Source organism: Apis laboriosa, unplaced genomic scaffold (genome assembly GCF_014066325.1).
Source record: "Apis laboriosa isolate Shangri-la unplaced genomic scaffold, ASM1406632v1 scaffold16_cov148, whole genome shotgun sequence".
In the NCBI taxonomy this organism is placed as follows: domain Eukaryota; kingdom Metazoa; phylum Arthropoda; class Insecta; order Hymenoptera; family Apidae; genus Apis; species Apis laboriosa.
Window position 1 is genome coordinate 364,365 of NW_025222129.1, and position 21,980 is coordinate 386,344.

Genomic DNA, 21,980 nt, shown 5'->3' on the forward strand with positions numbered 1-21,980 from the left:
AGAAAAAGGGGAAAAAAAACATACAAGCAAAACGGGGAGGGGAAAAAAATTGGGAAATATGTATGAGAGAAAAAAGAGACATGGGAGGGGAGGGAGGAAAAAAAAAAAACGTTGTCACGAGCATTCGTAGATTCGATAGAATGGAAACTCGTGTAAACTCGATAAACGAAATTTGCTATCGCGGGAAATGGAGTAACGTTGAAATCGAGGGGACAAATAGCGCGAACGCGTGTCGTAGGGAAACACGCGCGGAATTAGAGGACTCGACGGGAAAATTTGAAACTGGCTCGACGCGCTTTTACCCATAAAGCCGTGGTAAAGAGATCGTTCCACGACGCACGGACGGACGGACGGACGGACGGATGAACGACGCTCCGGTTCCTCCGTCTCTTCCTCGAGGTCCAGTCCTCCTCCTCCTCCTCCTGTTCCTCGTCGGTCGTTCTCCACTGCAACTTCGTCCCAACTGGAAACGAAGGGCGACCAGACCGAGAGGCGTGGCATTCGGAGCGAGACTACCGACCCGAGTATTAAATTGGTCTCGAAACTTTGCGATCGCACGGACCGTTTATGGCCACTCTTCCATGGATCGTCGATCCCGACGAGAACGCTCCGACTTTTTCCATCTTCCGATCGGCCCTGAATCTTCGGTCGAAAACGAATTGGCCGCTCGAACGACGCGGTCCGCGAAAACGTTGGACCGTGTCTCCTCCTTCCTTCTCTCCTTCGAGTCCTCCGCGAGAACCGCGCGAACGCGAGCCGACGATCAACCCGACGGGAAAATGGATGTTTTTCAGCCGCGCGGTAAACCCGTTCGTCGTTTCGATTTCGGTTCTTCTCGGAATCGAATTCGAATTCGGATCGAATGGAATGGAACGGGGTGGAATGGGATCGAAACGAAACGAGACGAGACGAGACGCGACGAGACGAGACGCGCGCAGTTGGCTGGATGCGGGGAGGGGAAAAAATTGCGCGATCGCAAAATGGAAGATTATCGCGGGAAAGGGGGACATGGCGTCGAAGCGTCGAATAGAGAAGGGAAATTCGTTCGCAACGACGAACGCGTTAATCTATCGGCTCTGCGATGAAAAGTGGGAAGGGCGGGCGCGCGGGATGCAATTTAAGGTAAATATTATTCCATCGGCGAACCATCGATAATTTTTGATCGAATCGCTCGTTCGAGATTATTGGTATCGGGTCGCATTGTGGCCGGACACGTGACGATTATCATAACGAAATAGTTGGAAACCGGTGCATTAATCGAGCGCAATCCAGCGCATGGGCGGACTTTTAAATATTCGAGTCGCCATCGATCGATCGAATCCCCAATTTCCGAAACGATTCTCGAAACCATTTCTTCTTCGAAACCATTTCTTCTTCGAAACCATTCGAAAAAATTCGAGAGAGGGGTGATCGGGAAAACCGCGATGCGAGTTGTTCTGGAAAGAAAAGGTGAGGAGAAGGTTGGAGCGAGCCGTGGCGCGGGGGATATCTCGTGGTTAAAGTTTATACCGGTTTGGCAGGATCTCGGCGCGGCGAGGCGAAACCGAGGGTGGGTGAGAAAAAGTTTCGCTCGCGGAGCAACTCGCCTCTATTACGCTTTATAGCCTGCCGCGACGTAATTGAAAAAGTAGCCGATAACGGTGCAATCTGCATAAGATTTGAATAAAATTACGCGTTGCCCGACTACGACCCACGCGTTACGAAATCGATCGGGCGGGAATCCCGTTCCCTTTTTTCGACAACATCTCGGCGGAGCGCGGTTCCGAGTCGAGCGTCTGACGGACGGAGCCGTCTGCGAGCCGAGAGACTTGGCGGGAGGTAGGGAGGGGGGTGTCGATGGCATTTCGCATCGATTGTAAACGGGGGAGGGGGGGCAGTTTACGCGGGAAGTGGACGGCGGGTTCTGATCGTGGACGGACGCGGATGACGTTCCCAGGGCAGGGAAAAGGAGGAGGGAGGGGATGGTTGTGGTCGTGGGGCGCGGCTGCATCCGCGTGGAGCGTGCATTACGCGAGCGCAGGTTTATCGCGAATAATTGCGCGGCAACCTTATTCCCATTTTATCCGTATCGAAATTCGAGGTCGGTATCGAGCGGGTCGGTGGTGCGTTCCGCGCGATCGAGACCTCTCGTTCGGGAGCAGGGCAAATATTAATTTAAATGGGTTTCCAACCCCTCCGCTATCCGTGGAACGGCGTCCGCGTATCAACGAGGAACGAGTCCGGCAGCTTCGCCTCCCGGAAACCTTCTCCACCGCGTTTTCTACTCGTTTGTACGGGAGTACAATGCGCCAACAATGGAGAATAGAATCCCGCGTGGATTAAATAATGAAAATTTTCCGCCGTTCTCCGCCCAACCGTGAAATTGAATTTACGTGGCACAGAGAGAGAGAGAGAGGGAGGGAGGGAGGGAGAGAAAGGAGGACCGTCATTGGCCACCGTATTTAAGTATTATTATTGCTCGCCATATCGCTCTCGATCTTTCCCAACGCGTAATACCTTTCGTTATCTCTCCGATCGTCGTCGTCCGCTCGACCCCTCCCTTTATTCGTCTCGTAAACGTACGCGTTTAGATATTCGGCCCGATCATGGAACGTGGAAAAGGAGTATTCCCGGAGTGTGGTTCGATTCGAACGGGGCGAAGCTCCCGAAATAAATCGACCCCGTTTTCTTTTTTCGTATTAGAAACCCGGGTCAACCGGACAAAACCGGTTGCGATATTCCGGTATTCGGAAAACCGACCGATGAAATTTTTAATACCCCTCGAAATTCCGCCTCTCCATTCGCGACTCGACCGATCGAAACCCGATTCACGATAACGCGGGACGGCTCAACGGGTACGAGATTTCTCGAGAGGCGTCGCGGCGGCGCGCTTCCCGTTTCATCCAATCCTCGAATTTCGAGTCTCGCTGGTTGGAAAAAGTTGCCTCTCGAATTAAAAGAAAATTCGTAATCCGACCTGTTCCCGCCGCGCCACTACTATTCCTCCACCTTCCCCCCCGCAAATGATTTTCCCGCGCGAAAAGAAGAGGTCTCGTGTCGAGGGCGTCTTGCGTCGGGCGATTTGTCGGGCGCGGATTATCCGTTTCTTCATCCCTTCTTTTCCGCAACGAGAGATGTGCGAGGGAACAAAACCGGAGGAACAAAGGGGAGGGCATAAAAACGAACTCCTCGTTTTTATCCTCGAAAGATCTCTTCTCTCCTCCCGCGGGCGGCGGGAGAAAGGACGGGCCGGTCAACCGTGGCGACCGCGATCCCACAGTTACGTGGATACACCCCGAGTCAAATTTGCCCGCTACGCAAACACGGTGGTTGAACGCGCTTATTTGTACGCGTTTACGCGATCGAGACGGGAAAGGACGGGGGGAGGTGTATATGCACATAGACGCGTCGGACGGAGAGAGATTTCGTCGATAGCGTATATGCAAAGCGATCGCGTTTTAACCAACCAACTTCTGGGGCCGGGAATTTCCCATTAGCTTTCGGAAAGTCGGGAACGGGATTCGGGGACAATGGCGTTTCGGCGTATTCGGGCGGGGGCGGCCCTCGTCCCGACGAGAGATCGGGGCCGCCGCGTCGAACGATTTCGAATCAACGCGTCTGGTAGGGCGTGTAATTCAATTTGAATATGTATGTATGTAGCCGGCGACGGCCCCCAAAATCCGACCGTGTTTCGCCGATGACTCGCATCGCCGCCCGCGTGACCGTTCTTCGCGACACGCTCCCACGCGATTTGCATCCGGCTCGCCAGTTTTTCTCCGCCGCCGATCCGATACCTCCCCTCGGATTCGGCTCTATCTTTCCCCGCCACTTAACGGGGTCTCCACGGATCTGTAACGATGGTCGCGACGCCGAGGAGAAACGCCCAGGACCTGCGCTAAATTTATGCAAATGTATGCAGGCAATATTCTAAATAAGCAGCGTCCCCGTCCGCCGCGTCGTCTTCGAGGTATTCCCGAGAGTATATTTGGCCCTCTGTGCTATGTACTCGACCGACCGATCGACACCGATCGTCCAAGGATCGAGAAGAAAAGAGGAGAAAAGGAGAGGAAAAGAAAGGAAAAAGGAGAGAAAGAGAAAGGAAAAAGGAGAGGAAAAGAAAGGAAAAAGGAGAGGAAAAAATTGACACGACGCGGTCGAGGGACGAGCGAATCTTTGAACGCCACTTATCCGCTCGATTCGCGCGCCTTTGAAATTTTTTTATTTCGAGAAACGCACAGGCCCGACGAAACAGAGAGAGAGAGAGGGAGGGAGGGAGGCAGGAGACACGTAGCAACTCCCGAGAGCACTTTCGTATCTCGTTTTGAGTGGGGAGCAACCGGCTTAGTCCGGTCGAACGCTACCGCGCTATACCTCGTAACTGGCTTTTAACGCTAATAGCGCTTTCAGACCCATTTAAAAGAGCATTTACGAAACGGAGAAGAACGCAAAAGTTTAATACGGTCTACGGCTCGCGACCCGTATTTGGTCTGCCGGGGGATACTTGAAAAATTAAATTCTCCGGAGAGCGGAGAAGTTTATTTTTAAACCGACTATCGACCCGATTTTGCATCCCACCGTTGCGCGGAATTCGCGCCAACTGTTATATACACGCGAGATGGGAGAAGGGTCGATTCGAGGGAGGGAAGGAAACTACCGCGAGGAGTCAAAGACCGAGGGCGGGACACGCGGGGATAGGATTAGAAAGGTATCGCGCGCGCGCGCTCACCACCACCACTCTAATCAGCAGTCGACGTTTGAACGCGGTTAATTGCGCTTCAATTAGCCGTTGGTAGCGGAGTGCGACTTTCTTGTTCACGGTTCGCGCGTGGAACTTTCGCAATCGTCTGGTCGTGCGGTGCAATTAGCCACCGAGCCCCCCGCCCCCCTCCCTCCTTCCTCCCCGCTCCCCCTTCGTGCAGCATCGGAAGAAGATCGGTAAAAACCGCGGCGCGAGATGTACCGGAGAAAATTACCCCAAGATAAAGTCCAAGTTATACCCCTCGTTAAACTGACTCGGGAGAACGGTTCGTTCGTCGCTCGATTCCCGTCTCGCGTCTCATTCCTCGTCCGTATCTCCTCCTCGTTGTACAAATTATACGGGGACGACAGTTTTCGCGACCTTAATGCGTTCGTCGCGCGTGCCAGTTTCACGGCCGAATCGATAGACGCGGAGAGGAGGCGCGAGCAAAATTTATCGCTCGTTAAGAGGCACGGAGAGAAGGAAGAGGGAAGACAGAGGAAGAGAGAGAGAGAGATTCGAAAGAAAAACCTGTCTTCGATAAAATTCGATTTCGAGCCAATCTCTCTCTCTCTCTATCATTCTGGACGATATCGAGCGACCGGTCGAAGAGAGTCGGTCGGTTCGCGAATAAATCACGGAATCAATTCCGATACGTAGTCGGTGCCGCCATAAATAAAATCCGTTAGATATCGTAGATCGGGGGAGAGGGTAGATGGAAAAGCGAAGGGAGAGAGGGGGCGAAACAAATGACAGCGCATAAGCGGGCAGAAACATTCGAAAGTTGGTCCGTGCCACGCTCGACACGGGTTGCGCGCGCGAAAATTTGAAATTCAAAGCGGTAGTAGTGTGCAGCGGTGGTAGACCCCCTCTCCTCCCCCTCCCCCGATAAGAGGCTCGGACTCGGTGCAAAAATACGCATTAGCGGATTTGAAATTTAGATGGCCGGTGGTCATCCGAGCGAAATCGAGTACCGGCCCTCGAAAACAGGCCGATTTACGCCGGTTCCCCGCCACTCTTTTAACGACCCTCTTGAAACGCGAGGAAACACGGTGGAGGAGGGACGCGGCCACGCGAAACAAACTCCTTCAGACGTCGCCTCCCCTTCCGCTACTTCCTTTCCCTTCTCTCTTTTCCTTCTTCGAACCATCGACGGTTACACACGTAGTTGTACACGTTTACCGCAAAGTTACGCGATTGCGATACGCGACCGGAAGGTAAACGCGCCCACCACTTTGCACTTCGTACTTACTTGTCATGTATGTGATGTACTGCGAGTCGCTGATGTTTCCTGAAACAAGCTCGTTGAGTCCGCGTATCATCATCATATAAAGTATCGTGCGTCAGAGGAGAACGCTTCGTGGACCTCCTCCAGGACCCGTTCGTCCAGTTATTCACGAGTACTGCGATTCTCCTTTTTTTCTTCTTTTTTTCATTCGTCAGAAATTTAGGCGAATAGAGGGAGCGCGTTTCACTTTTTCGGTGAAAAAGGGACGCGAGCGGCAAGCTGGAAAGCTCTCGGAAGAGCGCGAAACCGTGAAGAAATCGCGCACGCGCGAGCTCGTAAAACGTTCGAAGGATCGTTGGCCGCCTCGAAACCTCGCCGTTTGTCACTCCACTTTATATTTCCACTTTCGTCGAAAAATATTTCGCCGCGACCAGATTTCTTCTTTCTTTCGTAAACGAAAATCCTCGCTAGCTAGAAACGCGCTTCGATATCGATGAGCGCTTCGTCTCTGGCACGAGAGAGGCAAGGCTCGTTTTCATCCCCTCGCGCTATTTTTCCCACCAATTTCTCCTCTATTCCAGTTCGCGAGGTCGGCCAACTCGTCGACGATTCCTAGTCAGTTAGGACGATGAGAAATTCTTGGCGAGATCGGGAACGAGACGATCTCGCATCGCTTCGAGATCACGATCGAGGAAATATATTTAAACGGGTCGGACGTAAGCGGTTATATCGGCGTGATTACCGCGAAAGCACGTCGGCATCGTAGCTGGCGATCCGCGCATAGCTGACCTACATACACGCGTACTTGGATCGAGTAGATAGGAGCGCGGCAGAGAGAGAGAGAGAGGGAGGGAGAGATTCGTATCGCGATCACGATCCCGGACGCGGGCTACTTTCGCGCGCCACGACCTATCTCCCACTTATCGCCTATCTATTTATTTTTCATCCAGATCGGTAAGCATACGATGACATAAACGCGTATCGATGCGCGTGTTTCGATCCACCAGTTTTTTCCATCAAGACCTCTTCTTCCTTTCCCTTCGTATCGACCCGGATTCCTGGTTCCGGAGGGGTCGATCGGTCAACGCCTGGTTAAACGACCCCGTAATCGATGAGAATTCTCGAAATAAACGTACGCGGTATTATACGTATTTAATGGAAACGGTGGGGAAAAAATAGAGAGAGGAGGGGGGGAAAAAAAAAGGATCGAGCGAGCCAGACAGTCAGCTCGTTTCCAACGACACGGAATAATTCACGAGAAACTGGTAACGCGCGGCTAGGTTACGATTCGTCGGGGTATTCGTGGCAATAATTAACGGGGCTCTCGAGCCGAGCGTAAATAAAAGTTTGGGAAAACGCGCGAGGGATCGATCGGCGCATGTGCCGGATAAAGGGGTTGGCCCCGCCGTGTAATTTTTATCACCGTCCGTTTCGCTCGATATCGTTTCTTCGTTCGTCGATCCGCGTCGATCCGTTCGACGATGATACCTACTAATAAATAATACGCGTGTACGGGAATTTGGCGACGAATCGACGCTCGAACAGTAAGGTCATCGTCTACGCGACGTAGAGGAGCGTGAATGTCGAATAGGAATAGGGGGAAAAATTAAAAAAAGACGCGCGATGGTGTTTCGTTCGCGGAAAGAAACGAGTTCGATTAAATTTCCGAGGTGGTTGGGTCGAAAATAAACGGGAGGGGAGGGGAGGAGGGAGGAATCGATGGTTCCGACCCGGATTAATTTTGCGGAATCGGCGGCCGTGAGTCCGAAATCACGTTTAACGTTCGAACGTTGGGACGTACGATTGCGGATGGACGCGGTCAAGAGGATGGGTCTCTCTCTCTCTCTCTCTCCCTCTCTCTCCGGGGAATCGTGATCTACGACGTTGGCGTGGTCGGTAGAGACACGGACTACCTACCTACCTACCTACCTACCTACCCTACCCATCTCTACGAAACTCGTGACTTTGCGCTACCGATTCGAAGCGAAACACCGAGAGATCTGTTTCTTTCTTCCGAACGATCGATGCGATACGTCGGATACGTTGATAATAGGATAATCGGGAGGGAGAAGGGGCTTTGATTGGACGAGAGGATTTTGCAATCGAGTTTCCTTACGTGGTGGAACGCGGGACGAAAGTTCTTCTCACCGATTGGCCCCTAAAATCGTGCCCCATTGTGAATATAATGGGGGCGCATAGCTCGGCTATAGCGTGACCGACCGATTGGAATCGAGTCGTCTCGAAAAGCAAGGGTTCAGAGAGAGAGATTTCAATTGTCCACGCCCGCCACTGTCGTCGTCGGCAGTTCCCTACCTCGAATAGCCTATGTGGTGTCTATACCGGCCGCTAAGAGGGTGGAATTGATTAAATAATTGGCCCCTTAGATCGGGGGCTAGTTTCTGGAATGAATACGCTGGCTCTGGGCCAAGGCTCGTTCGACCTGTCGAGAATCGGGAGGAGGAGGAGGAGGAGGAGAAGGAAGAGGAGGAGGAGGTGGAGGAGGGGGTCGAAAACCGCTCCTTCGCACCCCGAGTACTTTGCGCGACCACCGCCGCATGGGAACACGGCTACTACGTGGCTCGATAAAGACAAAAGGAAGGAAAAGAGAGAGAGAGAGAGAGAGAAAGGTCAACGAAGAATCTACGAAGAATGTACGTAATCGTAAGGAAAGGAGGGATGAATGCGAATCTCGTTGATTCGGACAATGGAAACTAGCTAGTAGTAATTTTATCGTCGGCCAGGCGATTCTGGGGTCAACCGACCGACGTTTAACGCTCACGACGCGTTAAAGACCTCGAGATACTTGGCGCGATAACCGTTGGAGAAACTCGTTTCGAGTGATAGGAAGCGCGCGATTAAAACGATCGTTGCCCGTGTCGCTGTGCTAATTAGAGCTTGGTTTCCATGACGCGTCGCTCGCCTCGAGTTCGACGAGTTCCACCTCGACCGAACGTGTGAACGAGTCGAATCGTTAAAAACATTCCCCCTCGGTCTAATCGCGCAATTTCCTCGATCCCTTTTTCTCCCACAAGTTATCGCTGCGATCGATTGGTCATCGATATAGCAGGATATTTTGGACGGGGAGTTAATCGATTCGACGAACGAAGGGTACGGGTGGACGCGCGATAAGGATAGCACGACCACCATTACCATCACCATCACCGCAGCTTCTACGTTTCGATGCCGATCACGAGGAAACGAGGGAGGAGACGGGAAGCAAGGGAGGTAGGCAAAGCGGTTTCGGAGGGTCTTCAGATAATAGACATAAATATTCTCGGGGTTTTTCGGATTTATATTTCGCGCGTATCAGCCATCTCATTTGCATGGAGAATTTAGTGGTGCGCGACGCAGCCTTTGCGCCATCGTTTTCGACCGCTTATACAACCCGGATCCCGGTGATCGCGCGCACGGCTGCTACTAGTGATAGTAGCGATGGTAGTGGTGGTAGTAGTAGTAGTAGTAGTCAAACTCGGCAACAAAAGGAACGAGAGGAAGCGAGAGAAAGGGGGAGGAGAGGAGAGAAAAAACCAGACGGAATGAGAAATGGAGGAAAAACGAAGGGCAACGTTCAGAAGATATAGCCGGTCGATATAACTCCCGGCTAAGCTACGCTATTGAAAAATGATATTCTAGTCCCGCGAATGAAATATTATCGCTTCCTGTTCCGTCGCGCCATCTCTTCGTGAATAGTCCCGTTTTCGTTCCCGTCTACTCGGAGGATACTCCAACTCGCTCTCTCTCTCTCTCTCTCTCTCTCTCTCTTTTTCCAAAATCAAAGGCGATCGATGACGCGCTTATTTCTCTCTCTCTCTCTCTCTCTCTCTCTCGAAAATCGGAAGTAAGAAGAAGTTGTTCCGGTGGAGATTAGGGGAGGAGATTAGGCGGGAGAGAGAATCGGCGGGTAAACGATTGGGGCGAAATATCGATAACGAGGGAAGGGGGAGAGGAGGGGAGGAGGGGGCGGATTTGAAAAGCGGTGGAATCGTCGGAGTAATTCCCTTTTACGGTTCCATCGGCCGGATAATGTCGTATGGCGAAAGAGAAACATAAGCGTGGCAATAAGAAAAGCGGCGGGGGCCGTACGAACGAGCTGAATCGGAGGAAAAAGAAATTCTCGACGGAGGGGGGGAGGGAGGGACGGCCTCCGAGAAGCCCGAAACGAGCGAGAACCGCTCACTGGATTTTTACTCCAGTTTTATGATTTAAATCGACCCCGATATTCTTTTCGATTTCGCTTCCCCCTGCGGCGAACCGGGAGTCAGCGGTCGATTTTACGCTTTACTTTTACGATACACCAGCGCACGGTGCACGCAACCGACCAACTTTCCCTCCTCGTTCTCCCTCTTCTTCTTCTTCGAGAACATCTCGCCAGTCTTGGATTTCCATCTCCTCCTCCCTTCTCCCCGTTTCCTCGGGACTGTCTGCGCGATGTTATCGCGGAAAAGAACAATTTCACCCTCTACCCCTGTCTAACGTCTCCTATCCCGACCACTCGATCCTGCCCCCCCCCTCCCCCCCCGCGGGCTTTCCCTCGCTCTCGGGTTTTTGGGACGGGTGCAAACTGCGCGCAAACACGTTCAACCCATTTCTCCTGGTATCTCGCAGAATGCACTCGATGACGATACGCGGTGCATTTCGGTTGGCTCGCGGTGAACCGCGCGCTATGATCAGAACGGCGTAATAACGAGAAAGCATAAATTGACAATTTGTCTCGGAGTATTGGCTCGGTCGGCCACCGGCCAGGTCAAACGAAATAATTGGTACTCCCTGTCAAGTATCGCGTCCTCCCCTCTCCCTCTTCCTCCTTTCCAAATGTTTCACCGCCCACCCACGTTGCAAGGCCGACGCGAGAAATTATCGTCCGTGATATTCGGCCACGTAAGTATGGAATTTTACGATCGATCCGAGAAATTCTAGGATAAATCCCTTAGAAAAAGCGTACATATATTCCCCGTTAGGGAAACGGTGTAAACGCGAGCGAGAAAAGAATTACGAATCGATATCGAACGAACGCGTTATTTTCTTTCAAACTCGCGAATAAGCGGCAATTTTGCAGGTGGCGCGAACGAGTCTTCCACCTTCTATTTATATTCGCGTGTATATGTGTATGTATATATATATATATATATATATCGCGCTTCAAGAACGGGTTACGCCAGTTATACGCTCAATTCGGTACGAATGAGCCCCAACGGAGAAATAGTCATAAACCTTTCGGTGAAAATTCAAACGCGACCCGGCTTTCCGAACAATTTACTTCGAACTCGCGGGGGCACGCGATGCGATACTCTCTTTCTCTCTCGACTCGATTCACGGATAGACAGCCGAGCCAACCATCCGTCCGACCGAAACCTCGATCGCATCCGTTCCTCGATGCCGTTTCTCCCGCAAGAAGTAGCGGATCAAAATGTTAGGAGTAACGATCGAGACCGGGGACGTAACTACGTAATACGGTTGCAAACAAAATCGGTAGATACGAGTCTTCTTTTCTCGAGGACGAGTTTCTTCGAAACCGTTCGAAAATTCGCGAAACGATGTTTCCGTTTCCGCCGGAGGAAGACGAGGTTAATAATTCGCGTGGCCTCGAATCGAGCCGTGGCAATCTCGCGGAAAAAAGAGATTGCGGGGCGAACACGCACAGACCACGCAACGCTCGCATTTTTCAAGCGAACCACTCTTCGACCCTTCGTCGAAAAAAATTCCATCGCAACTTTTCTTCCCGCCTTCTTCAGCAGCGCCGGTGTTGGTCGGTTCGATACGGGTGGAAAAAAAAAAAAATTAAAGGCTGTTCCCATTCTATGGCTCGTATCGATCACACCCCCATTAGTATCTTGGATCGCCGCAAGGGGTGGGCGTAGTAGTACTTGGTTTAAACGATCTTAGAGAAGGAGATTCGTTCGACGCGGATTCGACGCCGCCAGGGAAATATCCCCGAGCCGTAACGGGTCGTAAATTGAAACGCGAGAAGAGTGTAAGCGCGATCTCGACCGGTTTGAGGCGGAAAAAAATAGGTATGTGGGAGAGGGATTTGGATCGTGGTTCGCGGCTCGAAAGGGGGCGAGGAGAAGAAGAAGAAGAAGAAGAAGAAGGGAAGAAGGGTGGTTAACCGTTTCGCGAAGGTAAACGGGAAGCGATTAGGAGTTTCCCTCTCGTTCTCGATACCGAGGGGAACGAATGGTTGGCCCCTCGGAGCGAAGTGGCCCTCGAGTGTCATCGTAGCTTTTAATTAAGCTTCACTTGCCCGTGCAAACTTTGTTGTTGGACGCCGGGGCGTAGACTCCTCCGGGACAGGGTCAGGTAATTCAGTCTGAACGGACCAACAGGAACGAGAAGTTTATATTGGTAGACTAACGGGAGACGCGTCGCCTCTATTATTATTATGTTTCGCGTTTCTCGTTCGTGCTCAGCGCCGTCCCCGAATAAAATTCCCGCGCTCTCTCGTGCTCGAGGAAAAAGAGAATCCACTCTTTTTCGACTACAAGTCGGAAGAAGAGGAAGAAAGGTCGGCGTTCGAGCGGAAAACGGGTCAACAATCGGCCGAGGAACGAGCACGTTCTTAAAACGGCGCTTTCGGTATCCCCGGTTTATTTTAGTTTTCGGAAATCTACGTATTCTTCGAGTTGGCGCGGCGTTGTTTTTGCCAAAAGTAAGCCACCGGTCCCGCAGGATCAGCCTTTATTTTCTTTGGGAACTCGAACCAAGCTTATCTCGTTCCCAAGTGTTTTGCCGCATTAACGACTAATCCTTTGAAAATAATTACGCGAATCGTTCCTCCCTCCCTCCCTCCCTTTCCCCCCCAAAATTCCCGGACAATCCTCGCCTCGCATCTCGTTCCGCTTCATCGAAAGATTCCAACTGGCTAAGTGGATAAGGCGAACGGGAGAGGTGGTAGTAGGAATCCGTTGCCAAGTTTTTCCCATAAATACCGATTATTAAATGCGGTCGCGATGGTGGTGGTTGCGGTGCGGAGGAACGGATACATAGTCGGCTGGCAAGCGAGGGTGGACGCGGGAGGGGGAGGGAGGACGAGTCGCAGGGTCGTGTTCGAGGGGTTGGCTTTAATACAGGTACAATGGCAGTGGCGTAGGCTTTATGATGACGAAGAGCACCTGGGGGACCGAGAAGCCTGCAATTTCCTCGCTCGCTCGCTCGACCCGTCGCACCTGTACACCGCTTCCCTGTACACCGACGTTCCATGCATGCACGGAACCTCCTCCTCTCTCCGCCATTCGAGCCGGACCGCGCCGCGGTTCCAAGGGACCAATTTGTATTCGGACGTGGAATCGCGGTGATGCGTCTTCGATAATCTCTTTGGGAATTAGCCACCGGCTGCGCGCCTCGATAAACTCGCCTTCTTCTCGACCTCTCTCTCTCTCTCTCTCTCTCTCTCTCTCTTCCTTTCGTCGCCCCTCTCAAATTTCCCATCGGATCGTCGTCTTCCTTGCGTGGCCACCGAGGATGATGGCCGTGGCGAGAAGCGAGTCGGAGCGAGGAGAACGGAAATAGTAGAACCGACGTAGAAAGGGGCGAGGAAAAAGAGAAGGCGGGGTGGATGGAACGCGTTAACGCTGGCTTCCATATTCGAGCGAACGGATCGTTAAACCGGAGAAACTTTTAATCGTTCCAACAACGACTCCAACAACGGCCGCGCTGCTTTCCTTTATATCCGCTTCCCTTGTATATACCAAGCCAAGCCACGGGTCGCGATTTCTTGGAAACACGGGGGAGGAGAAAAGAATCGGGGTATAACGGTCAACGCCGATTATCTCGTCGAAAAGTTGTACCGCTACGATCGTGATGGGGAAAGAGGGGGTGGAAAAAAAAAAAAAAACTCCACGCTCCTCCGTTCGACGAGGAATCGAAATCCAGAAGCGAGTACGAACGATTCGGATGGAAGACGGCGAAAAAGAGATGGAGAGGCGAAGCGTTTTCTTTCGCGTGTATATTTCGTACGCACGCGCAAACTTTATCTACACTCGTCCAAAGTGAGCACGGATGTGGCCCGTGGGATGAGCGAAACAGAGAGAGTAGAAAGAAAGCGTAGGAAAGAAAGCAGTGTCGACGCGGAGGAGGTGGTGGAGCGAGCGCGAATTCCTGGGAAACACGGAAAAGTTGGTAATTAAAGCGCGCGTAGGAGGGAGAGGGTGGAAACGGGAGAGAGAACGAGAGAGCGAGCTGGCCAGGAAAATGCATGGAAATGTATTCCCGGGAGCAAAGGCGCGTCGAGGATGAAACCAAGAGACGAAGAGACGAAAAGAAAGACGAGGGAGAGACAGAGAGAGAGAGTCGAATGGGAGAAAGGCGGAGAAACCGCGAGCAGGGCGGTTGAAGATATTACAAGGGTTGAAAAGGGTGACACCTCCCTGTCGCCGAGAAATTATACCCCGATTCTTCCCAACTAGCCATACCCTACCCTGGAGGCGCTGCCCCCGTCGGGACAGCCGACCCCATCTTGCGCGTCCAGATGCACCGATTTCTCTCCCCGTCTTTCTTCCGATTATCGCGTAATACCGTTTTTCTTATCGAGCCGCGGATCAACTTCCCTCCCTCTACGACTTCCTCCCTCGTAATCGCGAAGAGAATTAAAAGAAGGGACACTATATCTACATCTCTCGTTTCAACTCGCGGCTAACTCGATTGGCCGACGAAGGATCAGAGATTCGGATGGCGCGATTCTAGAGCTCGCCGCCGGAGGCGAGAAAGACTCGACGGACCACACCCTTCCTTCTCTCTTTTTATCAACCTCGGTGGACTTTGCTCGCTCCATCACCCGCCTAATTTCTCCCCTCGTTCCTTCCTTCCTTCCTTCCTTCCTTCCTTCCTTCCTTCCTTCCTTCCTCCCTTCCTTCCGCGTCTTCGGAATAATTCAAACGAGCCTCGAACGGGGCAACAAGAATTTCTCCATTGTCGTTCGGGATAATTTCCTGCGAAGCGGACGCGTCGCGATTCCGTTCGTTTACATAGGAAACAGCTAGGCCGATGTATAAAAGATTCGTTACGAGCTCGTCGGAAACGCGAGTTGGACGTGACTCGGCGAGAGGAATTCGGAACGAGGCGAGCCATATACGCCTTTCGTTCGATTCGTATGAAAATCGGGAGGATTAACGCGTTCGCGGCGAAGAATGGAACGAGATGAAACGATTCGTAACGACTTTCTTTTTTTTTTTTTTTAAATAGTCGCGTCACGATCCTCAGCGCGGAATGGTCGATCAACGGAGAAGAATCGAAGAGGAAGGGGGGAGGAAAAAAGCGGAAACTTTTCCTCTCGAGCGGACGTTTCGTGGATCGATTCGTGGAGGACGAGGTTAGAGGCGGAATCTCGGGTGATCTTGGGGCAAGGTTCGGCAAAGTTGGCGGAAGCGGGACGGGAGAGCGGTCGTTTAGCGGGAAATCGCAAACAGCCGATGCGTGGGATCCCTCGGCTGCTACGTCTGCTCGTTTCTCGACGCGCTGACCCGAGTGTATCGACATCGAGGTTACACGGAACCACATGCCAGTGCGGTCTCTCTTTGTGTGTACTAGTGGCGCTAGTATAGACCGGCCCGCTCTATACTCGGTGAACTTAATTTCCCCAATTTCGACCGCGCTTCGTCGACCACACGATGCAATTTATACCGAGCGATCCCTTCCACCGCGCGCGCGCGCGCGCGCGCGTGTGTGTGTACCACCACCGTAATATCTCGGCAGGTCGTGCGCGACGATTCGGACCCCCTCCTGTACCTGCCGCCATCCTCCCTCCTCTTCTTCTTTTTCGCTATTTTTCGATCGGCAAAGTCGAACTCGCGCAACTGGCAATTTCCTCTTGCCTCGATCAAGGACGAGAGGAAAGGCGATCGAGAGGGGGGGGGGTTGGTTTCCACGAAGGAAATTTCGAAATTTCTCGAAGCTCTTACCACGGGCAGAGATCGACGCGACCGACAAGCCCTTATCGGGGGAATCCAAAGGCAGGGATCTGGTCGGTAAACAAGCCCGACGTTCGTTTCGATCTGATTACGGGTTTACGGAGAAAGTAATACACCTAACGAGGCGAACCACGTAATTACGCAATGGCGTGTTAGCAAAGTATACCCTTGAGCGTGGTCATTCGGCCGCGTTCGTTCCTTACGTGACCATCGTTTTCTTTTCGTTTCGCGTCCATTTCTCCTTCTCGCGACAACGCGACGCGGCCAATCTCGACGAAACGGCGCACCAGCAGGAGGAGGAGGAGGAGAGAGAGGTTTCGTTAAGCCTCTTAGCATACTATATATATTTCCACCAACTTTGCTATTGTTATTGCGACGTTTATTTTTATTGTATTAATTATGCCCTGATCCTCTTACGGAGTTCGAATTAATTGGGTATTTTATAAGGAGGGAGGCGGGAATCCCGCGAACGCGGAAGAGAAGAAAGGGCGAAAACTGTTTGGCTTACACCACCGACTTACACCGCGATTCTCAGCTCCGTTTCCGTTTCGGCTGATCTCTCTCTCCCTCTTTTCTTCGATTTCAATAACCGTCGAATCGAGCCGATTTCTCAAATTCTCCTTCGCGATGACGGATCGACCGATTCCCACGTACGCCACGCTAATTACATCGCGACCGATTCGCGTGCGTACGTGCGTGCTCGCGTGCCTGCCTGGCTGCGTGCGCCAAACAGAAACTGGCTATTCTCGAGAAAGTCACGATCCCGTCGCGGATAACGCGACGCCTTTTTCCACGGAACGAGAGCCCGCGTCTTTCGTCCTATTCCACCGATGACCGATCGAGTATACGCTTCTCACGTGATTCGTCGCGCTTTTATCTTCGTCGTCACGAGTCCGAAACAAGTTTTCTTCGCGCGAGGATTTTATTTTTCCCTCGTTTCGCGCACCCACCACCGCTCTTAGCATATATCGGTTACGTATGCAACAACAATACCGATCGACGCCGATACTTTTCGAGCACCACGGATTAAGTACGTTGCATCTATATACGCTGGAATCTTTATCGATTTCGTGACGCGTTACGCTTTAAATACCGCGTCATCCGATCCGTTGGATAACGAAGAGGCGGATAGATAAGGGAGATTAAAAAGAATCGCGATCGAAGCATCTCGATCGGAGGGGGTGGAACGAAGGAGATAGATGAAACGAGGTAGATAGAAACGAGATAGGAGGTCGGAAAGATCGGTCGGGGAGCTTCCCGGTTATCGTTATCGAGTACTTTATTCGTTATCGATCTCGCTACATACGCGGAGGAGGATGGGAACAACGGATTTACACCTGTTTCCGTTGTCTCGCGCCAGGTTATCGACGACTCCGCGCGAGGGGAACGAAAGAGGCGGGGCAAGGGACGGTCCTTTCCAGAACTATAGGAAATCTCTCTCTCTCTCTCTCTGCCGACCTCTTGGCTCGGTCCGCGAGACCTCGAAACGGTATAGTTGCCATCTGATGGTAAGATAATGTAAACTTATGCGAGGCACGCCCGACACCCCCCTCCCGCGCGCGCACCTCCCAAGCACCAAACTTTCCCGGGTTTAAATATATCACCTCCACCATTACGGTTTAACCATATGCTCCTGCATATCCCACCCACCCACTATATCCGTTCCATTCCAACGTCCACCACCACCACCACCAACATCCCTTACGGCCCTACCCGGATTTAGATACGACCCTACTTCTCTATCCCTCCCCCTCGATCCACCCGTTCTCTCTAAAAAGTTTCCAACTAATTGAACCCATTCGCGAACCTCCAAGATAAGAAGACGTTCGTGGTGCGACGGTGATGGCGGTAGTAATGGCGGCGGTGATGGTGGCGGTGGTCAAACGCGATGAGGAGAAACAGGTTTTCGATACGAGAGAGAGAGAGAGAGAGAGAGAGAGAGAGCACGATTATCGCTACCACGGCTCGAGAATTGAGTCATCGGAACGTTTATCCGCGCATTACGATCAATTAGGGGTAAACGATAAATGCCTCGGCCACCACGGTGTGGTCGCATCGGTCGAGTCACGTAAACCGTAGCCTGAGACTGTAATTTCGCGCTATCGACGAGTTACACCTACCTAACGTCCACCGTTGCTCGAGTTATCGCGCCCGTATGCGCGCCCTCTCCCTCTACGGGGGCAGAGATATTCCACTTTCCACAAGGGGAATCTCCATTTCCGACCACCTCTGATCGTCCACTCGTGAAAGACGCTACTACTCCCTTTCCTCTCCTCCGGGTGCGACTCGTTCGACTCGTTAACGGGGAATATTGGAGAAAAGGGAAAAGTCGAGGGGGGAGAAATCCTGTTGGATCTCGAGAGGAGAGGCAACCGAGTCGTGGTTTAAACGAGGCTTCCGCGTCCGTTCCTCCCGTGGAATAGGTAAATTCGACGACGTCGGCCGCGTTGTTGGCGAATCGATCCGAGAACCGGGTTTGTTGACGAGCCCACGGTGGAGAGAGATTTACGCGCCCGCGCGCACGCGTAAACCGCCCGACGACGAGTTTGGGAAAAGGGAGAACGGACCTTCGATACCTTCCACACGAATTATCGTTTTTCCGGATCATTAATCGAGCGTGGCGCCGTATCTCCTTCTCCCGACGATACCCGCTACCGGGAATCGTGATCGAATTTAATCGCAAATACGTCTCTGTGTACCCTCTCGGCGTGTTTACACCGCGAGATCGACTCTAATCGAATCGAAGACGACGAGCCACGAACGAACCATCTCGTGGAATTCCAGAAACGGGTCACGAATCCGTCGAGTCGCAACCAACCCCGATGCAATTTACCGGATAAATTGTCGCGGTGAATAACCATCCTCGGAGAAACCAAAATGTTTCCTCCCCCCTCTTGCTCCTTCCTCCTTTGCCTCGTTAACGCGCGAAACTGCGCGTAGACTGGCGAGAGAAGAATCCGCGTTTTCGAAACGGCCATTGAATTTCGTCCAAAATTTTCTTCTCCCTTTATATATATGTATATGTATATCTGTATATATGTACATTTTTTTATTTTTTTATCCCGGCGATGCCGACGAAAACCGAAATTCGATGGTATCGAAAATTTGCCTTTCGCACCTCGCCTCGTCGTCATTTAATCCCCAATTTGTGCGAGCTGCCAGCACCACGAGTGATCGCTTTCGCTTCCATCCACCCTCCCGACGAACTTTGTGAGCGTAGATTGACGTAATCCCGCTTCAATGACGCACCAACGGAGCACCGTATAACGTCGAAACCGCCGATCGCTCTGTTGCGGGCTGCGGTTGCTCGTTAAAATAAAACCACGGTTTGTCGAGCTGATGCGCGATTGATCCGCGCGTTTTCCCACACGTGCAACGTACAACTCGGGCTCGTCCCCGGTTTTCGAAAAATTGCCAATCCGCCTCCGCGCCGTTCCGACTCCTTATCCCGTTCGTCGAGAGAGAAGGGAGGGAAGAGAAATAAAAGAGAGAAAGAGGGGGGGGGACAACAGCTTGGAAAGGGAGTTTCCGCGCAAAAGCCGAAAGCCGGGCGACGATCTCGCTTGCCGCGGGTGATTATAGTCGCCGGTTAAATCCGGTCTCCATTAAAAGATCGTAAAACCCTCCCCGGAGGTGAGACGCAAAAAGGTGCAAAGAACTCTCGCGATACAACGGACGAGTGAAAAGCGGAGGGAAAGATCACGGCGTCGCTCTCTCGGACGCGGCCCCTTCTTTCTCTTTTTCTCGCACGCGCCCAAGCGGGAGGAAAGAACGGGATAAAAGGAAAAACAGCGGTGGTCGGGTTTGGTCGGGTTTGGTCGGGTTGGCGATGCCGATCGTCGCCCGGCATCGCCGTTATCACTGCCACCGTTACACGCTCGATGATAACTCGTTTTGGCTGGCGCGCAACTGGGCCATCGCGCGCGTTCCCTAGATTAACGACGTCCCTGTGACTATAAACTTCTTTTCTCGTCCTTACTACCCTCCCGTCTCGTATTGCCACTCGTTTTCTCGTCCTCCTTGCAACGATCTGGAGCAATCCGGTTTCATATTTTGGATTCGTCCTCATCTGTCCGCTCCGAAACGATTAAAATCCGGGCGGGATGTTGGATATGTTTTGTCGCCGAATGTTCGGCCGAATGGATCTTGTTTCTTGCGGCGAAATGCAAAACGCGGCAGTTCGATGCCACGACGGTGAGAGAGAGAGAGAGAGAGAGAGAGTGCTGTACACCGGCATCTATCCCTTCTAAATCCTCGCTGTCCCGGAAATCCTTTAATTTAACGACCCAAAATTAGACACTCCTCCTAGCTGCCAGGTTTTGCGGCCAATTTCTATCCCGAAGTCGATTCCACCCCGAATATCTTATCGTCCCACTTTATCTCCACGGTATACGGGCTATATATTTCCCAACTTTTCAAACTATTTTCCAACGTTTCAATTTGCCAGATTGTTGGGGGAAAATCGATGGAAACGGAGCCGGGTAATTCGTTCGCGTATCCGCGTAACGAGAAGCGGTCGCGCGACGCCAGGGAAGGAGGAAGGTGGTAACGGGAGCGGAAAAGCCAGAGGTCGATATTTAAATGGCATCGAGAGCGCATTTCGCCGCGGTAAACATAGAACACGGATCTAACGCGATTAAATTACGCATCGCCTCTTCTTCCACGACCACGCGTCGCCTCGGATCGCTTTCGCTCGAGAAAGCGTATCCCCCCTTACGCAGTCCCTGCATCGAACGCTCTCGCTAATTACCTCGTGAATTTACGATTCCGCCGGTAACCGATACCATAGTCCACGAAACCGCTCGTATCTCGGATACGATCGAGAGGGGAAGGAAGAGAATCGCTTTCCTTCTCGAGAGTTTTCCTAAAACTCTCCTCCGCTCCTCCGAAAGGGCGCGGTTCGGATAGATATAGAGGGCAGACGGGATGCGCGTATCCTAGAATCCGAAATATTCGTAGACGCGTTCGACGGGATCGAAATTCTATCCCGAACGATCCCGGCGTAATTTCTTGGCGTGCGATGCATCCGTAGAATTTCCGATGGTAATCGTCGCGTTATCCGCGATGGTCACGCGCCACTGCGAACGCTCGAAAAGCGGTGGCGGCAACGCGACTCGATACCGATCGAAAACCGATCGAATCTCTTTTCCATCGAATCGTCGCTATGGATACGAAACCTCGATATTTCGCGCTTCCCCCCCTCCCTCGATCGCGCCGATATATATTTTATACCGCTCGCGCGGATTCGCGCAAGCCTCCCCTCCCCTTCAAGAAATTCTGCACGCCCATAATCTCGCGCAATTATTCATATTTTACGACGGTGTATAATTGACGCCGTAAAACGTCCATTAGTTATCCTTCCAGTTCCACGCTCTCCTCTCTCTCTCTCTCTCTCTCTCTCTCTCTCTCCGCTATCTCAGACGATCTTCCACATCCAGCCAGCTTTCGCTCGCGCTATCGATTCCACCCTATCCTTCCCCACCCTATCGAAATACCGACGGTACACAGACGCGCGTCTCCGTGCCGAAAATCACGTTCGTATCGAAGGAAGGGAAAAGTCCTTGTATTTCTCGTATCGCGGCACGTTCGCTCGCAGCACGTTTGGAAAAATAGGAGGGAGGGAGTGCATCGATGAAAAACGGGATCGCGAACCCTCGATTAACAGCCAACGACTACTAACTTTGCCCCGTGTATACAGCCCCGATCTACCCCTCCTTCTCTCCTCCTTCGACTTCGCCACCTTCGATCCACCTCTTCTTCCCGCGAATCACGATGGGGAGAAGCTATTAATCACCGTGCAGCCAACGCCAAGTTACGCCAACCAGAGATAAGCTTTTTACCGTCCGAGTATCGCGGCCCTTCGGCCCACCCACTTACGCTTACGATACGCGTTCGCCTTGGATCGCCCTCTTCCTCGGCCCGCGATCCACCATCGATTTCGAATTCTCCGTGCGATCCGATTTCTGCCACTGACAGACACTCTCGTTTCCACTCGTTAATCAACCGAATCGAAGAAGAAAGAAGCAACTACGACGAGTTAATTTAAGCCCGATTAATTATCGTCGGATCTGCGACGCATCGATCGAACGATCGGATATAGGCGTCTCGGGGGACAAACGGAAATTTTCCTTTC

The 21,980-nt window shown here is 52.2% G+C and overlaps 1 protein-coding gene across 12 annotated transcripts in view; it reads right to left on the reverse strand.

Moving 5' to 3' along the window:
* LOC122711172 (tyrosine-protein phosphatase Lar) overlaps positions 1 to 21,980 on the reverse strand; it is a 148,777-nt gene that overhangs the window by 65,450 nt on the left and 61,347 nt on the right. For 11 of the 12 annotated variants that reach the window (XM_043929678.1, XM_043929679.1, XM_043929681.1 and 8 more), the window contains exon 4: positions 5,970 to 6,008. The exons of the other annotated variant lie outside the window; for it this stretch is intronic. In XM_043929678.1, the coding sequence (XP_043785613.1) occupies positions 5,970 to 6,008 (39 nt within the window). The remainder of the gene's footprint in view (positions 1 to 5,969; positions 6,009 to 21,980) is intronic. 12 annotated transcript variants of the gene reach the window in all.